The 19,922-nt window shown below is 41.8% G+C and overlaps 1 protein-coding gene across 5 annotated transcripts in view; it reads right to left on the minus strand.

The window, feature by feature from the left end:
• ARHGEF6 (Rac/Cdc42 guanine nucleotide exchange factor 6) overlaps positions 1-19,922 on the minus strand; it is a 106,788-nt gene that overhangs the window by 48,852 nt on the left and 38,014 nt on the right. For all 5 annotated transcript variants that reach the window (XM_058658283.1, XM_058658281.1, XM_058658284.1 and 2 more), the window contains exons 5-6: positions 18,764-18,965; positions 3,352-3,422 (exon numbers count right to left, since the gene is read on the minus strand). In XM_058658283.1, the coding sequence (XP_058514266.1) occupies positions 3,352-3,422; positions 18,764-18,965 (273 nt within the window). The remainder of the gene's footprint in view (positions 1-3,351; positions 3,423-18,763; positions 18,966-19,922) is intronic.

The raw sequence follows: 19,922 nt of genomic DNA on the forward strand, positions 1-19,922 counted from the left end.
AGCAGAAATGCTTGTCAGGATGGATGCTTGAGATTCTTTCCCAGATTCACACAGACTTTACTGCTTTCCTCAATTTCAAAAGACCAAGTGATAAACTTCTGAGACAGATTCTCTATTTTTCAGGCCACAGGGCATCTAATTTAAAAGGATAAGAAGCAACCAGACAGAGAAGCCAATGTATTCTCAAACAGAAGGCCTCAGTGGTGACTCAGAAGGCAAGGAGTTTGGCAGGCCAACCAACTTCAGAGCAGCACAATCTGATCAAGATGAAATCAATTCAGACTTGCTAAAATAGACTGTGTCCAGGCTGTCTTTGCCTCCCTCACTCTGTCTTCACAAGGACAACTGAATATCCTTTTGCTCAACTAGTCTTGGCCTGAATTCAGAATTAAACAGGTTGTAAGAAGCCATAGAAAAAGAGGGGAACGCCTTTTGTAACTCCATCGTGGGATATTGATTCTCCAGTAAAATACATTTCCTCTATTTCCCAGAAAGGTTTTAGAGTGAGTCCATCTTTATAAACATGTTTTCCCAAAGGGAAGAGTCAGATAAGAATGAAGAAATTATTTTAAGAGGCTAATGTGCATAAACAACATTGGGTTGAAGTTAACAATACAGGAATGATAGGAATGATAAAGAAAAATTACAAGGACCCCAGGAAACATTCAAGCAAAGCAAAAATATCACATTATAGGAATTCTCAGATAATTCTGATGCCTGTAAAGATGAGTTAATGTTGACAAAGCCCTCTGAGGCTTAAAAGGCAAAATACTACTGTATTTATGTCATATTTGATTTATATACCAGTAGAACTGCCTGTGTACATTCAAGTGCAGTGATTGATTTCACGCTCTCAGGTCCTTGGCTTCCACAAAACAAACACTACCCCCCATTATCAAGAGATAGACTCACTAACTCCACAAAACCCTGTCGTTTTTCTACCTCCAGCCTTCAGGTGAAAGAGATGCCAAGCAGTGACACAGCAAAAGGTTAGATTCAAAAAAAAAAGAAAACAGCATATACAGAGGAGAGAAGCAATGGAGAGCTGAACAAGATAACACAGACTAGTTGCATAAAAACAGTGATGATCATTAGAAAGGTAGAAAGGAGAGTAGATAGAGCAATGAATGGGAGAGAAAATGGAGGTGAGGGGGAGGCAGGTAACAGTAAGAGTTTCAGTAGGTTTCCTGGGATTTTATTGATTTAATTTGTCAAGGCCTCCCTCCCACCTTTCCTACTGTATGTCAGTTCTGTTCAACATGCCCTTTAGGCATCACTCATGAGTTACATAAAGTAGGGGGGACAAAGTTAGAACAAAATAGATAGTACTGATCCTTACAGATTTACGGTTTCCTATTTGGACGCAGGGAAATATCCCTCACTCTGCAGACAGATACTCAACCCCAGAGTTGAGTATTAATATGATTGTGACTCTGGCTTACTTATGTTTATTTAAAAGGCAGGATGATGGGGGAGGGGGGGAGAGAGAGAGAGATACATCCTCCATCCCCAATCAACTAGTTCAGTCTCAAAATGTAGGCAATAGACAGAGCTGAGCCAGGCTGAACCCAGGAACCTGAAACTCCATGAGGATCTCCCCCAAGGGACACTCCCTGGTAAGAAGCTGGATCAGAAACAGAGCCAAGACTCATACCTGGCATATCAGAGCAGGGATGTGGGGTCTCCCAAGTGGCATCTTAACCACTGTGTCAAACATCTGTCCTCCTGTTCCATCTCTGAGTACATAAAGATTAGATTTACTATTGAGTGCAGCAATAATTGCAGTGAATAAAAAAATTTCATTTTCCAACGAACATTTTGATGCTTAAGGAAGACAATGGTTCTATTCTGTGACCTGTATGAATAGTAGGCACAGATAATTTAGCCTGGGATAAAATTTGTTTTCACAATTTCCCTTGCCTTTAATACTCTTTCAGCTCTTCTGTTTATCTACATTCTGAACTTTCCCTAAGGTGTATCATGAATCCTACCTCCTGTATTTAACTTTTCCCTTTATTGATTTGCAAAATTTAGTTGAAGTGAGTACCATTGCTACCTATGTGTCATGAGGAAGGGGTGTGTTATTTTCTGAAATCCATCACCAGAGATTTTGATGCAAAGTCAAGTGTAAGGGCCAGAGGTTTGCACTATTAACAAGATTCCAGGTGCTTCTGATGCAAAGGGGACCTGTGTACATGTGGAGAAACCCATACAAATTCATAGAACACTGAATAAACATTGAAACTGGAATTCAGCAAGAGTGGGGAAAATAATGAGGCTACCAAACAGGGCAAGTTAGAGATAATTGCAACTTGACCTTTTCATTTAATTAGCGACTGCGCCAAGTACAGAAAGGAGACATGAAGGAAAACACAGCGTAGATTGAGTGGAATGATGTAATCCACTTTTCAAGCAGGAATTTATTTTGACTATTGCAAATGTCCTATTTATAGCTAATATATTTTGGCATATCTATGTTCAGGCCAGAGTAATTTCATTCTTTCCTCTGTGCCAAAGGGCAGGCTTCCTTTGGGAATGTCCTCAAGGACAGGGTTGATAATATTCTAGAAGATAAAATAATGGATTTCTTGATTCTAAAGTAAAATTACAGAATATAATCACTTAAAACTTACTGTATTACAGGAATTTAGGATTCACCCTCTAAGTATCTGGTGAGGCTATGTCAAATTGCTGAAACCTTTAATTTTAATTTTTATATATTTGAAAGGCATGGGTACAAAGAGAGAGGGCTAATCAGAGAGACAGATCTTCCATCACCTAGTTCACTCTACAAATGGCTACAGCAGTCAGGGCTGGGCCAGATCAGAACCAGGAGCTTCATCCAGGTCTCCTACATGGATGCAGGGGCCCAAGAACTTAGGTCATCTTCTGCTGACCTCCCACACGCATGAGCAAGGAGCTGGATTGGAAGTGGAGCATCCCGGATGTGAACTGGCACCATTATGAGATGCCAGCTTAACTTGCTACACCACAACATAGGTCCATACTGATTTCAGTATGCCCCCTTCCCTGTTGCCTACCTTCTTGTGAGCCTGGAAGGAGGAGTGGTTACACAACACCATCCCCAATTTCTCTTTCAATGCTATTTAATTGCCCTTGCTTTGAAGCTTTGTGTTACCCATGAATTTTTCAGTTTAGTAGATGTTAAACTTCCAGATAGCCATAAGAAGCCTACAAATAGAAGTGTTCCATTGTAACACAAATACTATTGGATGTCTCAATGCAAATTTACCCATTTCTTTTCCTTGTCTCCAAAACACAAGTGGTTTGATAAGTGAAAATATTACATATTGAAACAAGAAGAGTTTTGTTCATCATCTTAACACTCACCACAGTATAATAATTCTTAGTAAGTGGAGCAGGATCAAATCCTTTGACAGCCTTGGGGGAAAGAGGTCTTTCTGTGAAAAGTACATAAAAATTATATTAATATCATATAAGTCTACCACGAGCATTGCATAACATATATCAACATATATATATGTATATATTATGTATTTCAAGTGAACAGAATAATGGAAACGTACATTCCTAAACAAGAGGAACTACAACATTAAACTACAAGTAGTCAAAAATAGATTATCTTTTCCAGGTCCCTCTTTTTTTTTTTTTTTGCTTTCTTTTTTTTTTTTTTACAAAAAAAGATTTTTTTGTAAATTGCACTTAAAAGGTGAGGAAATTATAGACACAAGAGGTCTGCATTAAGAGGTAGAAGGGGCATAGAGGGGAAAAGTTGGAGAGAGATGTTTCTGTTCTCATCTGTACCTCACAGAAAGACAGAGGGAGCCCTTCCCTGTTGCCTACCTTCTTGTGAACCTGGAAGGAGGAATGGTTACACAACACCATCCCCAAGTCCTGGAGTAAGGTGAGTATACCCTTAGGAAGGGGTCATTTAATTGACATGTAGGCAAACAGTATTATATAGGTCAGGGGAGGTATTGATCTGGGGCTCAATTCTGTAGGGTACGTGTGGTCTGGCCCCTGTGAGACTGCAGTATCTGCTAGTTTGCATGGAGACCTGGGAGTGGCAACAAGCTAGCCAGGTGGGAGCATAGAACTCACCAGACAGGAACCCACCTGACACTCACAGGAGATGGGGATAGGAGGAGACTGGGCTGAGCCAGGCTTCAGCAACCTCTGACACATGCAAAGGCCAAGAGTGAGGACAAACCATGCTAAGTAGGGATGCAGCACCCCCCAGCACATGCGAGCTTCTGACTCTGGTAGAAGAACTCCCCTGCTGGGGAGAGGCTCCTGCTGAGGAGCAGAATATCTAGGGCTGGGGGTGAGCCAGGCCATGTCAGGGTGCAGTACTTGTCAGCATTTGTGTGGGCCAGGTCTGGAAGCAGACTAGGCCAACTGCAGCATCTGCTGATCTGCACAAGAGCCAGGACAGGGTATGCACCTTGCCTGGCTGGACTAGGCTGCAACACATGCTGGCAAGAGCATAGACTGTGGGTGGGCCATGCCAAGTTGGGTTGAAGCACCCACCAACAAGCATAAGATCTAGGGCTGGGAACAGGCCTGTTAGGAGAACTCTGGGGACTCCCCCACTGGGCTCTGGGACCCATTGGTGAGTGCAAGAGACAGGGTTGGAGATAAATCATGCTGGGCAAGACTGCTTTACACAGCATCCTGCAGCTTAGCCTGGCCTGCCATGCCCCAAGACCTGGCTTTCTAGCTCACCAACAGGAGCTGCAGCCTAGCAGGGGAATTCCTCAAGTTCTCCTACCAGGCCCACTCCTATCATTGGATCTCACATGTGCTGGCATGTGCTGTGGCCCAGCCTGTCATGGATGGCCTCCAGTTCAGGTACTCACTGGTGGATACTGTGGCCCACTACAACTGACCCACACCTGCTCTAGCTTTTTCTAGTGGGTGCTACAGCCTAACTCAGCTTGGCCCATACCCAGACCCAGTTCTCATGTGACCTAGTGGATAACACGGTCTGACGCGGTCTATCCTACACCCATTCTGGCTCTCATGAGTGCCAGTGGGTGGTGGAGCCTACCCCAGTTTGGCCTGTCCCCAGACCCAGCCCACATGACTTGTTGGTGTAAGTGAACCAGGTCTAGGTATGGGCCAGGCTGGATCAGAACACAGCATATACTGGCACACCAAGAGCCAGGATGGAATGCAGGCCAGTCCAGGATGGGCCCAAATATCTGACAGCTCACTTGAGGGCTGGGGTGAGCCAGGTTGAACCAGGTTGTAGCACCTGCTAGTGAATGCTGAGACTGGGGGAGGACCATTTCAGACTGAGCTGCAGTACCCACTGGCATCTGCAAAACTCGGGGCTAGAAGCATATCTGGTAGGTAAACTGTGGGCTCCCCTCTCTTGGATTGCAGCTCATGCTAGTGAGCACAGAGCCATGGCTAGGGGTGGACTGGGCTTGTCAGGGCAGCAGGACCCATCGGCAAGCATATGGACTGGGTCTGGGGGTGGGGCAGGCTGAACTGAGCTGCAGCACCCACAGGTGTACATGAGAGCTGGATGGGATATGGGCTAGGCCAGGCTAGGACACACCACATGTCAGCACATGCAAAAATCAGGGGTGGAGGTGGGGTTGGTGGGAGTTTTGGGGGTCACCCTGACTAGGCCACGGCACCCACTGGTGTGTGTGAGGACTGAGCTTGTGGCAGGCTGGGCTGAGCTGGGCCACAATACCCATCAGTTCATGTAATAGATGGAGCTTGGGTAGAACTGACCAGGCAGCTGCATCCACTGGCATGTGCATTGGCTGCTGTAAGTGACACTGCAACGGCTGGCACACACAAGAGTCAAGCCTGAGGTCACCCCAGATGAGGTTTCTTGGAGGACTCTGCAACTAGATCATTGGACGCAAACCCTGGCCACCAGGAAAATCACAGGATACGTGGTCTGACCTTGGAGAGCATGTGCTAGAACTGTACTGTTTCATACCTGAAGCCCGTGCAGTGGACAACACACACAGATGCACATGGGGCATGATATGGCCAGCTCATCCTGGCCAGTAGGGGACACCAACTGCCTCATCAGAGGATGGAAAGCAGAACAGGTTGGACCAGCAGAATCCTCCTGGTCAAGCTTTGTAGCAAGTGTATGGGTCTGTGGATGCACTAATACGGGCTTGGTCAGCCAAAAGACCTTGGGAAGATTTTTCTCAGCCCTAATGTAATAAAGCCAACGATGTGTCTGAGAGCTATCGAAACCACTCAAGCTTGTCGGTTAAAAACAAAAAAAAAAAAACACTCCTCTAACACCCCTGAACACTCTTCCCCACATCAGGGTCTCTAAGGCATCATCCCCCATCCCCAGGTGCTGATGTAGTTTGACAACAAGGAGTGCCCCCTTCCCCACCTCTCCCTGTAGACACAAAAGGGGAAAAAAATGAAACATTTGTCCTACCCATCTTACTCCACACCTCAACCCTCCCCACACTAATGACTCACATGGGGGTGCATCCCTTTCAACTACGTAAACAATGTTAAAAATACAACATTCTAAAATGTTGACTTTGTTTTACAAACTAAATCTAACCTATTAAACTCATAACTAAACACAATCTAGGACATTTTTTCTTAAAAAAAAAAACACAATAAAAATATGAGATAGGCTTGATAAATGTTTAGCAATGTCACCACATAACTTCCTTCCCATTGCATTTTCCTCTTCGCCTGATTGCTTGATCTGGTTTTGTATTTCAGTTGTATCTTACCATATTACATAATGCTTTAACCCTTTTTGAAGTATGGTGGAATATGTAATAACTAAATCAACATATCATCAGACCTGACGTCTTTTCTTAAATAACATTTTATTTTTTTTTTAAGATTTATTTTTATTACAAAGTCAGATATAAAGAGAGGAGGAGAGACAGAGAGGAAGATCTTCCGTCTGGTGATTCACTCCCCAAGTGAGCCACAACGGGCCGACGTGCGCCGATCTGAAGCCGGGAACCTGGAACCTCTTCCGGGTCTCCCACTCGGGTGCAGGGTCCCAATGCATTGGGCCGTCCTCGACTGCTTTCCCAGTCCACAAGCAGGGAGCTGGATGGGAAATGGAGCTGCTGGGATTAGAACCGGCACCCATATGGGATCCCAGGGCTTTCAAGGCGAGGACTTTAGCTGCTAGGCCATGCCGCCAGGCCCTTAAATAACATTTTAAGCTATAAATCTAAAACACTCCCATTCGAAAAAATCCAAAATATAAAAAATAAAAACCAACAGTTATACCATTGCCCAGAACTAGCCATCATTCAGATCAACATTTAGAAGTGTCTTCCCCGACAACAGTCGCGTACAAGCTGGATGGTTTTACAATCCACACAAGGGCATTCTATCATGACCCAGTATTTGGGAAACAACGGAGTACAATTTTCCTTTTCTAGGGAGCATTTTTTCAAAGATTTATTTATTTTTATTGGAAAGTCAGATATACAGAGAGGAGGAAAGAGAGAGAGGAAAATCTTTCGTCCGATGATTCACTCCCCAAGTGACCACAATGGCTAGAGCTGACTGGATCCGATGCCGGGAACCGGGAACCTCTTCAGGGTCTCCCACGCGGGTGCAGGGTCCCAATACATTGGGCCGTCCTCAACTGCTTTCCCAGGCCACAAGCAGGGAGCTGGAAGGGAAGTGGGTCTGCCACGATTAGAATCGGCGCCCATATGGGATCCTGGCGCATGCAAGGTGGGGACTTTAGCTATTAGGCTACTGCACCAGGCCCTCTAAGGAGCATTCTACCTGCAATTTATTTCTTTTCAATATCATGAATGCTGATTGATGGACTTGTCTGTTGTAGAGGGCAACAACTTCTCAGAGTATCAATAATAAAGCAAGGGAACACGGCCATTAGCACTGGCTGGAATTTCTCTAACTAGTAAGATAGACCCATTCGATGAGATAGGGAGAGATTCCAAGCCCAGAACATCCAAGGCCTAGGCCTCTACTTAGCAGGAAGTAGCTATAGAAGATGTGATGAACCTACAACCTTCAGCAATCCTTAAGAACAAGGGTCAGGATTTTCTGGGTGGGGAATGAAATACACCAGAGACAGGCTACCACTGGGTTACTGTGCCAGGCCCCAATCTTTTATTTTTTTTTAAGGCTTGTTTACTTTTTATTGGAAAGGCAGATTTTGAGACAGAAGGAGATACAGAATGATCTTCCATCTGCCGGTTCACTCCCTAAGGGGCCGCAACAGCCAGAACTGAGCTGATCTGAAGCCAGGAGCCAGTAGCCTCTTCTAGGTCTCTCAAGTGGGTGCAAGGACCCAAGGTTTTAAGCCGTCCTCTGCTGCTTTCCCAGGCCACAAGCAGGAAGCTGGAAAGGAAGTGGAGCACTCGGGACATGAACCAGTGCCCATATGGGATCCTGACACGTTCAAGGCGAAGATTTAACCTGTAGACCATCACGCCAGGCCCGATTTCCTAATCTTAAAAAAAAAAAAATTTCACCATAGAAGTGTGTCTTCCCATTTTTTATATATTTATGAACACACATACCTTTTCTATTTTACTTATAGTTTTGAAATAATGTAACATTATTTCATGACCACTTCCGCCATTTAAGCTTGATTTTTCATTACCATCATGTTAAATATGTTTCTAGTGTTTATTTGGCAGCTAATAGATTTTCAGACATTTTATTTGATCACTACAACAACTTTGAAAGGCAGAGATTATCTTTGCATTGGAGGCCACTATAGTTCGTGGAGGTGAAGTCAGGTGTCTGAGATCACACATCTAGGAAATGGCAGTCAAGAATGAAACTCAAGTGTGTCGTGACAAGAGCCTTGCTGCTAAACAGTATGATGCCGGCAATGACACTACTGAAGGACACGATGATGACTGGATCAAAAGCTCATGCTCAGGAGCAGAGGGCCCATCACTTTGATCCGGGGGTAGCCACATCAGCTCTTTTTTTTTTTTTAATTTTATTTTAAATTCATTAATTACATTGTATTATGTGACACAGTTTCATAGGTACTGGGATTCTCCCCACCTTAGTAAGGGGATCTGGCCCTGAAGGTGACTAGAATTAAAACAAGCCCACGGAAGAAAGCAAACAGATTTCTAGGAAGAAGCACAGATAGAAAGGTGGCGATGTTCAAGACCATTCTGCTTTTGTGATTGTGAATTGTCTACTAGGCCCGGATGGGCAAGACAGACACAAGACAAATAGGCAGCAATGAGGGGCAACTCTGCTGCTTCAAAGAGATAACAACTAGGGTACATTGAATTCTGGAAACTTTATGCCACTTCAAGATCCAATTGGATCCACCAGAACTCACATGTATTTGCTGAGCAAATGTCAGAAAGGCAGTCACCCGGTCTAGCATTTGGCACCGTGACAGAGACAAGACTTGAACCCAACGCTGGCATTGCCAAGCCTCATCTTGACTCTACACTATGGCATTGTACTCCTAGACGCATTCAAATTTGACAGTTATCAAATAGTTTTAGGGCTTTTTAAAAATCAGGTACCTTTTCTACAATGTAGATATAATGCTTCCTGCTACAACAGTTATTTTCTGTAATTGTGCATTAACTAATCTTGATTAAATGAATAAATAAATAATTTTTTTAAAACTGTTTCTAGAGATGTCAGCAAAATGTGATCACCTTTCAAAAGGCCAAGAGGATGGCTAAACAGAATGGAATGTCTGCCAGGACATAGAAGAGGAAAGGAAACACCACAGGAATGGCTAATTGCAATTGAAACAAAATGTTAACTATGTAAAGTAGAACAGAGAAGTTTGAATTATAAACGAAGATGTGGCTGCCTGAGAGCTCCCTGCATGACTGAACGTGGTGCAAAGAGAACTAATACCTTGAAACAAATCAATGAAACTGACAAATTTCTAGCAAGAGGGCAGAGAAAATAAGAGAGAGGACAGATTACCAATATCTGGAATGAAACAGAGGTTATTGCTTCAAATCCTGGAGTTATCACAAGGGTAATAAAGGAATACAAGTTTAAACATAGCTTCTCTGAAATTTTTGGGATTTTGAAAGTCTCAGATTGCACTTTTTTGCATTTGGCAAGATTTGTGCATAAACAATGAAACAGTTGGAGGATAGAAGCTAACTCTAAAAATGAAATTAATTTATATTTCATATATATTATACACACAGACTGAAGAGAATTTTATGCAGTATTTTTAGTGCACGAGTGTTTTGCCTGTGACATACTACCTGAGGTCAGGGGAGGGGTTTTCCACTTGTGATGTCATGCTCAAACTGTAACTATGTGAACTCACACATGAATTTGAAAGCTGGATGTGAAGAAAAGCCGATTCCTCAGAAATCAAAAACTCACAACTCACCCAGTGTGAAATAGATCAGCTGAATAGCCTTATTATTAAAGAAATTGAGCTTGCAAATGTAAAACTCTGGAAAAAGAATTCTTCAGGCTCACATGATTTCATTGGAAAATTACAGCAACATTGTTAAGGCAGAATGAAAATAATTCTATACAATGTCATACAGAAAATAAAAGCAGCCCTATCAACTATGTAAAGACTGTCAAAAATAAAGCAAAAAAGAAAAGAGGAAGAATTCAGTTCCCAACTTATTTTATGAGATTACAGTACACAGATACCAAACAACCAAAAGAAATAAAAAACCCGGCAGAGAAATAGGGCTCATGAATGAAAAGTAGAGAACATTTTTATAAAAATATTAACAAGTAGAATTCAGCAATATATTTTTAAATTGTGTGCTGTCAGTTTCATTTTAGAGATGTAAGGTTGGTTAAAATCAATCAATATAATCCATGATCTTAACAATCTAAAAGCAAAAATCACAGGACAATACCAGAAATATTACTTGACAAAATCAACATTCATTCAAGAAAAGAACCGCCAAGAAAACAAAGTTAATAGGAAAGAGGAACTTCTTAAACTCAATAAAGAGCATCTACCAAAACACCTACAGCCAGCATTTTACAAGTGGTAAAACACTGAACGCATGTTTCCCCCTCAAATCAGGAATAAGGCAGTGCTTCAAAAAGTTAATAGACAATGTGTAGTATGAAAAACAAACAAAAAAAATGACTTATGAACTTCAAAAATTTTGCGCCAAAATGGACACCTTTTAATTCCATTTTCCATAAACTCTTTGAAGTGTCCTTGTGTGTTCTCATCAGCACAGTGCTGAAGGTTCCACTCTTCTCTGCAGGCTTGCTCTAGGATGCCAGGTTAGCAATGAGAAGCACAGACAGCATTGAAAAAGCAAACAAAGTTGGGGGAAAAGTAGCCCTTGCAGACAACTGGCCTCGTGGGGGAAAGAAAAACGAAGGGGTGTATGGGTGGCAAGGGGTGACGCAGAGGGGAAAAAGCCTACACTATGACCTCAGTGACAGTCTTCTGGCTCCTTGGTCCCCCAGTGTCCCTAACCATGCTCCTATCCGGCTTACTCCCATCCTGTGAAGTTCTCCCTGAGATCTATCTTGACAACCTACACAGAAGAAATAAAGATGTGGAGGTTCAGAGGATACAAATCCAATTCCTGGAGGTAGTTCAAAAAAATGTAATCCCAACTAAATGAAAACAATCGTTTACATGGTAGTTGTAAGGGGGAAAAAAAACCGATTAGCTAATTGAATCAAACCAGTGGAAAAAAACATCTGTTGATACAGTGAAGAATTCAAATAGGTTGTTTGGCAGAGTATGTCTTAAACAACAAGAAAGCCCTAATGTAAAATTCCCTTTCCAGTTGCGGCCCAGCCTTGCTCAAGTCCTTGGGGCTCAAGTCCTTGCCTTGCATGCAATAAGATCCCATATGCGCACTGGTTCATGTTCCGGCTGCTCCATTTCCCCTCCAGCTCCCTGATCGTTGCCTGGGAAAGCAGTAGAGGACGGCCCAAAGCCTTGGGACCCTGCACCCGCATGGGAGACCTGGAAGAAGCTCCTGGCAACTGGCTCCTGGCTTTGGATCAGCTTATTTCCAGCCAGTTCCATCACTTGGGGAGTGAACCAGCGAATGGAAGATTTTCCTCTCTGTCTCTCCTTTCTGTAAATCTGGCTTCCCAATAAAAATAAACCTTTTTTTAAAATCTCTTTCCAATTAATATTTTTCCCTGCTGATGTACAGATTTCTATTACTTGCTGGTGGTGATAGAACAAAAAGAAATCCAGTGACAGTTTCTCTGGGCACAAAACATCTATGTGATACACCCCGGGGATTAAAACAGGAAGTCTAAATATAAAGTCCAACCCTAGTTTTGGATTACATAGCTAATGAGCAGGAAGAGTGATGTCTTAACCTGCCTTAATACAAATCTGGTTAACCAAGGACCTAACAATCCTTTCAAGTGTTATCTATATTTACCTGCTAATAAGCTTTAGAAGAAAAATTTAATGATCCCTTAAAAGGAAGCAGTTTGAGATAACAGAATTAAAATATCTGTTAAAATATCTGCTTAAAATATCTGTTCCAATCATACTTACCTTAATATTTTTCCTAGCATGGAAATTTTGACAGGAAAAATTCAATGCAAAATCCTAACAAAGCCCCTATCCTTTCTAGGTGACAGCACAAAGATAAAAATAAAACAGATACCCCCACACATGGAGTCTAGAAAAAATAGGATATGCTCACAGAAATTCAAAGCATGATAGAGGTTAGCAGAGGCTAGGGAGAGAGGGAGGAAAGATGAATGGGGGAAATGTTGATTCATGGGTACTAAGATACAGCTGGAGGAGAATAAGAAGCCCTGAGGATCTCTTATAGAGTAGGCTGGCTACAATGTCAAAGAACTGCATATTTCTCTTTTTAAAAACCCTGGAAGACTGAATTTGGGATGTTTTCACCAAAAATGATGTTAAATGCTTGGCTAGACACTATGCTATGCATACATGCATAAACACCACACAACACCCTATAAATGTACATAATTTTATATGTCTGCAAAAAACATTAAAAATGTTTGTTATCAATGTATTATTGGCAAAAATTACTCTCATTTATAAATAACATGTTTACACGTCAACAGATTAACATTGTTATTTACAGGCTAACAGTGATTCTTAAGAGGGCTGAAAATTATATCTGACTCAAATTAAGTAAAGGAGTAAAGACCTTTTGCATATTCTCTAGTAAATCTAATCACTGTTATTGCTATATGTATCTTTCATAAAACAAGATCTTGGGAGAGACATATGTTTGTTCAAATGAGTGTTTCTTTTCCCTTACAACAACAGATCAGTTGTAGCCACACAGAGAAGATAATAATGGCATCATGGTATCATCAATGCCCAAGTTCATTCATTTGCTTTGATAAACAATTTCAATCATCATGGTCACAAAAACCTACTCTAAGTGATATGTGTGTGTGTATGTGAGAAAGATTCTCAAGCACTTCATTTGTGAACTTTCTATCACATCACATGGGTCATTCTTTATGTTTACATCCTCCTCTAATCAGCCTCCTCTCTATGAGTGGGAGGGAAGTGGTCCCCAGGGTCTTGGCTATAATTATATCCGTACAAGAGCTACTTTGGAATTCAAATTTTTAAATGATAGTTCCCAAGGACAAATCCACCAGAGCACAAAGTGTTCTAGTCAATGAGAAGCAGAATGAAGAAGACTGCAGAGCATTCCCAAGGCACAGCAGGCTGCGGGGTGAGCAGTACACTCTGAGCTTGTTTGCTTTGTTTTTAAGAGATGGCAAAAGGATGTGTAGGGAGTGGTCACTAGCCTAGTGGTTAAGCTGACTAGGGTGACGGACTGCACTGGACCATGTACCGGCAAGCACACATAGAAATAGGGTCTGCGATCACCCCAGACGAAGTTTCTTTGGGGATCCCGCCAACTGAACTGCTGATCTCAGAACCCCAACCATGAAGACTATGTCAGCCAGTGGAACCTGAAGAGATTTCATCATGCTTGGGACAGTGAGATTGGCAGCAGTTCAGAACAGCTGAACTATCAAAACTGCTTGAGCAGGACCCTCGGAGCATATACCACATCAGGAACCTGGAATGGGTGCGAGGCTGGGTGGGGTCCCTTTGTTTCTCCCCTGACCCCAGATACGGGGTGGGGGATGATATTAGTGTGGGGAAAAAAAAAGAAGGCATCATCTTATCAAAGTGTTTTTTGTGGGTTTGGAACTCAAGATCAAAAATAATTTGTGTTTTACCCCACAAATGTTCTTACTTCTAGGCTATCCTTTCAATTACACAGCCCATCAGTATCCTCGTCTATTCTCCTGGTATATCCGATATCCTCAACAGGAGGCTATTTTTAGTTCTCCAAATAAGCAATGTGATTCCAAGACAAAAAAAACTGACAAATATTTTCTGTCCCAAACATAAAACAAAATAGCATTGAATTTACAATGTCCCTCAGCATCATGCTAGATACGTTCAGGCTTACTTATTATTTTGTGGTGGTGGCAAGAATCGGAATGGGAAAAAATTCAAATTAGCAAAGGTTTTTTCCCACACAAACTTTCTTAACAAGATGTTTTTCATCAGGGTCCCTTGGGCTCTCTCTTCTCAGTCCCCTCTTCATGTTTTATTACATTTGTTTTCTCTGCTAATCAGTGTAACTTGGCTTGTCTTTCCCTCTTCTGACCCTATCTCCAGCCTCTAGTCTTTCAGTATTCAGCTACCCGAGAGGATGCCTCCCTCAACTTCTTCAGCCCCAATGTATTCTGCCTCTGAACAGTGATGATTTGTTACATATTTTGCACCTCATTATGCAGCATCTTGAGCTATCAGTTGTCTAATTCATCTCTACTTGTTCTCTCTGTTTGTGCTATAGCTATACTACCAACTTCTTGCTGGAAACCTTCAGAACAATGACCCAGCACACCTTCATTCATCAATTTCTAAACAATCCATGATGTTTAGCACAATTGCCCCTCCTAATACACAAACCCTTTCTCCTTCTCTTTCCTCCCCTCTTCCTCCTCATATCTTGTCTTTTAATGAAATTCAGCACATACGTCCATATTACCACCATGCTAAGCATTGTACAGACGGAAAGAAACACAAAGTTCGATCAGTGTCTCCTGGGCTTCCTGTTACTTTTTCATAGCACCATTTTATCCCAATGGTTTCTTCCATCAAAGAACTGTGAACACCTTGAGGATAAACCAAGTCATACTTCTGTGCCTCAGCACATTGGCTGCTATCAGGACACAGATTGATATCCTAATCACAGGACTTTAACAACCACAGAATGGCTAGGTGGGTGTCTCTGTCAGCTCTTAATAGCTCACCATCAAGGTGTACCACCTAGAGCTTAGAGTTATCCTTACCTCTTCCTTTATGCTCATAACTAATCGAACCAAACGGTTCTCTTATTCTATTTCAGCAAAATTTCCTGTATCTAATTGATTCTATTCTATCTCATTATCACCAGAGCAGTTCACACCACAATCCTAGAACTCAGCAGGTACTTCTACTGGTTTCCTTATGTCCTTGTTGGTTATTTCCTCCATGTCCCCGAAATCCAGTCCCCACAGGAGCACTACAAATACCTTCCTTAACTACATACTATTCCCTGCTAAAAAGTTTCCATTGGCACCTTCTTTATGGAGCACCAGCTCAAGACCACCCAGTTCTCCTCATGCACCTGATTCTCAGCTCAAACCACCTTAACATCCACTCCATGCTTTGCTACATCCATGCTTTAACTTTACATTAACTTCCTCTGACCTCTTCCACCAGTCCAAGCTTTTTCTATGCTTCAAAACTCAATTCAAATATTTTCCCCTTAATTATGAATTGAATTGTTTGTTTACAGACCTAACAGTATCTTACTCAGTGCATTTTATTGTGCTGCAGTTGCTTAAGGCCACACCCATCTTGACTAGTAGATTTGGAGGTCCTCAGGGAAAAACCTCTTAGATATCCCCCACCAAAGTGCCCAAGAGGCACTCAACGAACAAGTCGAACAGAATTTAGTTATCTATTCCACAATATGCACTTTGCAAATATTTACTGAGCACAAACAAAATGGGAAAAAAAATCTACCCTGCTGGTGTTTGCATGTTAAGGGTACAATACAGACAATAAATTAAATAAGTGCTAGATGGAGAAGAATGATAAATTAAAAATAAAGCAAACAGCGATTGGGCAGTGGGAAAAGGGTTCAATTTTTTCTTGGGTGAACAGAAAAGGCCCTACAATTATACAAACAAGGATAAGGATGACTTGAAGAAAGTGACTGGGGCCCGGCAGCGTGGCCTAGCAGCTAACGTTCTCGCCTTGAACGCGCCAGGATCCCATATGGGCGCCGGTTCTAATCCCGGCAGCTCCACTTCCCATCCAGCTCCCTACTTGTGGCCTGGGAAAGCAGTCGAGGACGGCCCAAAGCTTTGGGACCCTGCACCCGCGTGGGAGACCCGGAAGAGGTTCCTGGTTCCCGGCTTTGGATCGGTGCAGCACCGGCCGTTGTGGCTCACTTGGGGAGTGAATCATCGGATGGAAGATCTTCTTCTCTGTCTCTCCTTCTCTCTGTATATCCGGCTTTCCAATAATACTAAATAAATCTTAAAAAAAAAAAAAAGTGACTGAACTGACGATACTGATAATCTGGGGAGAGTGGTCCAGATGCTATGCAAATGAGGTGGTAGCCTAGTACAGGCAGCCAAGAGGTCTGTCTGTATGGCTGGAGGGAAATGAGTGAAGGGGCAGAGCTCAGAGAAGAGGCTGGCTCTTGCAGGGCCCGGTAGGCTATTATGATGACGTTGGCCTTTATTTAAAGACTGGAGTTACATTTTGAAAGAATCACTTTAGCTACCACATGTAATTGGATTATGGGAATGAGAAGAACAAGAGCAGAAATGCCAATTAGGAAGCTATTACAAAAAAGAAAAAATGATGAGAGAAATGTTGTTCTACATACTTTTTAGTCCCAGGGTTTCTCTGAATAGCACGCTTCCTGGCTCCACCAGCTTCATTCTATCTTTGAAACTTAGGTAGGCTGCTTCTAGGGGTTACCCAGATGTTCAAATCAGAGCCAGAGATGATCATGTCTTTCCTAACCCGATTCTTAAACCAAAAAGAATCTATGAAGACACTTGCAAATGTTCATAGAAATTGGGATTAAATGATAATTATTTTGGTATAAAAATTTTAAAATTGAAATCTTCAAATGGAAGGAGTCTTCAGAACATTCATAGGAATGTGTATTATAATAAAAAACATGACTTTTTATTTTCTGCACCAAAACCCTCATTTTTTAATTTCATTTCCCATGAACATTCTAAAGTTCTTTGGTAGGAGAAATTCAAAAGCAAGAGCCCAAAGACTAGGATAAAAACTTTAAGACGATCCACAAGGGAATGGATAGATTGTAGTACAAGACAACACAAAAACAACATCACTGAGAATGGTGCCAAAGTGAGGACATGGTGTCCACTTCCCACATTCCGTCAACAGTGCTTGGAATTCCCAGACAAGGTAGCAAGAGCTTCTACTTTTAGTTTTGCAGAGGATGACACTCAATCAGGGAACAATATTAGAACAAAAGTGAGCAATTGTTTGGGGATCCTGACAACTGAGTTACATCAATTGAAAGATTTAGTAAGGGGGAAGTCAGCTGTGAAAATCGTCAAAACCAAGGAAATTCCAGGCATGGCCTGTGAAAATATTTCAGGACTCAACAGAAACTTTTAGATTCCCAGTAATTAAATCTGCTAAGAGATCTACACATGCGCACATAATCATAAACCTGTTAGTACACACATCCTGTAAAAGGAAATGTCCTCCTTCACCCAACACGGAACACAGAAAAGTCGGCTAGCTAAATTTTATCTACAATGCCTCAGAGAGCAGTTGCTAACATTGGTTATCTCACGGGAAGAAGCAAAAAAAGAGAAACTTCTATTATCTACTCTGTGTAAATTTCCATAGTGTTTCCTTTTATTTACAGAGAGCTTATAATTTTATTAATTGGTAGTGTTAATTTTGTGGTATTCAAAAAGCAACGAAGACAACTAGAAAAGAAATCACCTAACCCTAACACTAAGGGGCTAACCACTCAAAGGAGCCTTGGGAAAATACTTTTGAAAAGTGGAGACATGTAAGAATGTGAATAACTGAACACTAGCTTATCCGTACTGTGTGCTTTGTTGTACGTGTTGGGGTTTGAGGGATTTTTTTATGTAAACAGAAACTATATCCTTTAATAAAGGGCAAGCAAGTTTCTCTCCACCTGCCCTCCCACCACTCAAAAAAGAAAAACCCTGTAAGAAAAACTACAGAAAAACAATTCATTTTCTGGACAATATTAAGAAAAAACGCAAGCAGCTAAGTGGTATCTTGTTCACAATCCAAGTGGTCAGATGGTTTCCTGCTGCCCTGTGATTGGGGTCTTTCACACACATCTCGGAGGCATTTAGTTTGGGGCCTGCTTAAAGGGCTTAGGTCTAAAAAAGGAAGTTTACACCAGGCCTGGCTTATTATTGTATTCTGCCATGGTGATTCTCAGAGCAACAGGAAGGACTCCACACTGTATTACATGGGGTGGCATTCACAGACATAAAGGGACATATTGAAGGTGGGGCAGTTGTCTGAATTCCTTTTCCTTTTTAGCATTTTGCTGCCTCGACTGATGTGCTCTAAATACAACTTTGTTTCAAAATATCACAGATTCCCCCAGTTCTGTTCTACTCTTATTTTTGACATATGCACATACAAATATAAATACTATCTGTTAACCGATTAAAATTACTAGATTTTTAGTAAAAATAACAAGAAACTCCAGAAGTCACATTTTTAAAAGTCTTTAAAAGTGTCACTTACCACTGGATTTGATTTCTCGGACATAATTACTAGGGAACCAGCCCGTTCTTCCATTTAACGTGCCTTCCCACCAGCCTCCTTCTTCAACCCGAGTGACATAAATGATGTCCCCTTTACAGACTGACAGCTCATCTTCATTTGTCTGCTTAAAATTGAATCTTGCCTTTACTATCAACTGGTGACTTCCATTTTCCGTCATCTCCTAGAGAACCGAAAGCCACAACACATCAAGCACTCATGTGGAAGACGTAGGGTTTAAATAATGATTTAGACCTACAAAGTGGGGTAACTAAGGAGATAACTCAAGACACTGAGAGGTATTGAATTTGTACCTTTGGAATCCATGAATGGGCTTCAGAGGGCAGTAATAGCCCTAGAAACTAAATGCAAACTTTCACATTTGGGACAACATGGACTTTGGAAGATGCCACAGCTTTCACGTCCCTCCACTCCCACCAATCATCTGAAACTGCTTACTTAAAAGTATCAGGTAACAAAGCAGTGTAATGGATTACGCCACCAAACATCCAAATATCATCCACATAACTATATAATCAAGATTAGGTACTAACTTGTTCTCATAAAATCTGTCTCCTATCTCCCAATTAATTAGCAAATTAAGAAGACCTTAAATTGACGGAAACTCAGCCAAATGCACAGATATCCTATTGCTAGCTATCTGAGTGCAAAATGTTTGACTTATCATGTCTGAATTGGGTTTAACTGTTGCAGGTTCATGGTTCCTTTGAAAACCTGATGAACACATTGGTCTTTTGCACAATGGGCTTCTGTACACCATTTGAAAGAATCCATAGCATCTCAAAGGTATCTGTGACTTCAAATTTCAACCACTCTTAAGTGCTCTGGAAGTAATACGTCACACCATGTCACAGTAAGTGGTGGCTTTTTGCAGACTAAAGTTTTCACCCAAAGTGCAGAGTAAAGGATATTTCCTCCTAAATAACAGCATCCAGTAAGACCAAATGCAAGGACAACTGGGAGATCTCAATATAGAAGCTCATCACAGGCTGATATTTAAAATTGAGTTTTGCTCGGTAGGAATGCAAACAGAAAAACAAACATGTTAGTCACAGTGAGTGCCAAACAGTCTTGAGTTTTCCTAATAAACCAAGAGGTAGGGAAAGAAGCAGTAAACTGC

This window comes from Ochotona princeps, chromosome X (genome assembly GCF_030435755.1).
Source record: "Ochotona princeps isolate mOchPri1 chromosome X, mOchPri1.hap1, whole genome shotgun sequence".
Classification (NCBI taxonomy): Eukaryota; Metazoa; Chordata; class Mammalia; order Lagomorpha; family Ochotonidae; genus Ochotona; species Ochotona princeps.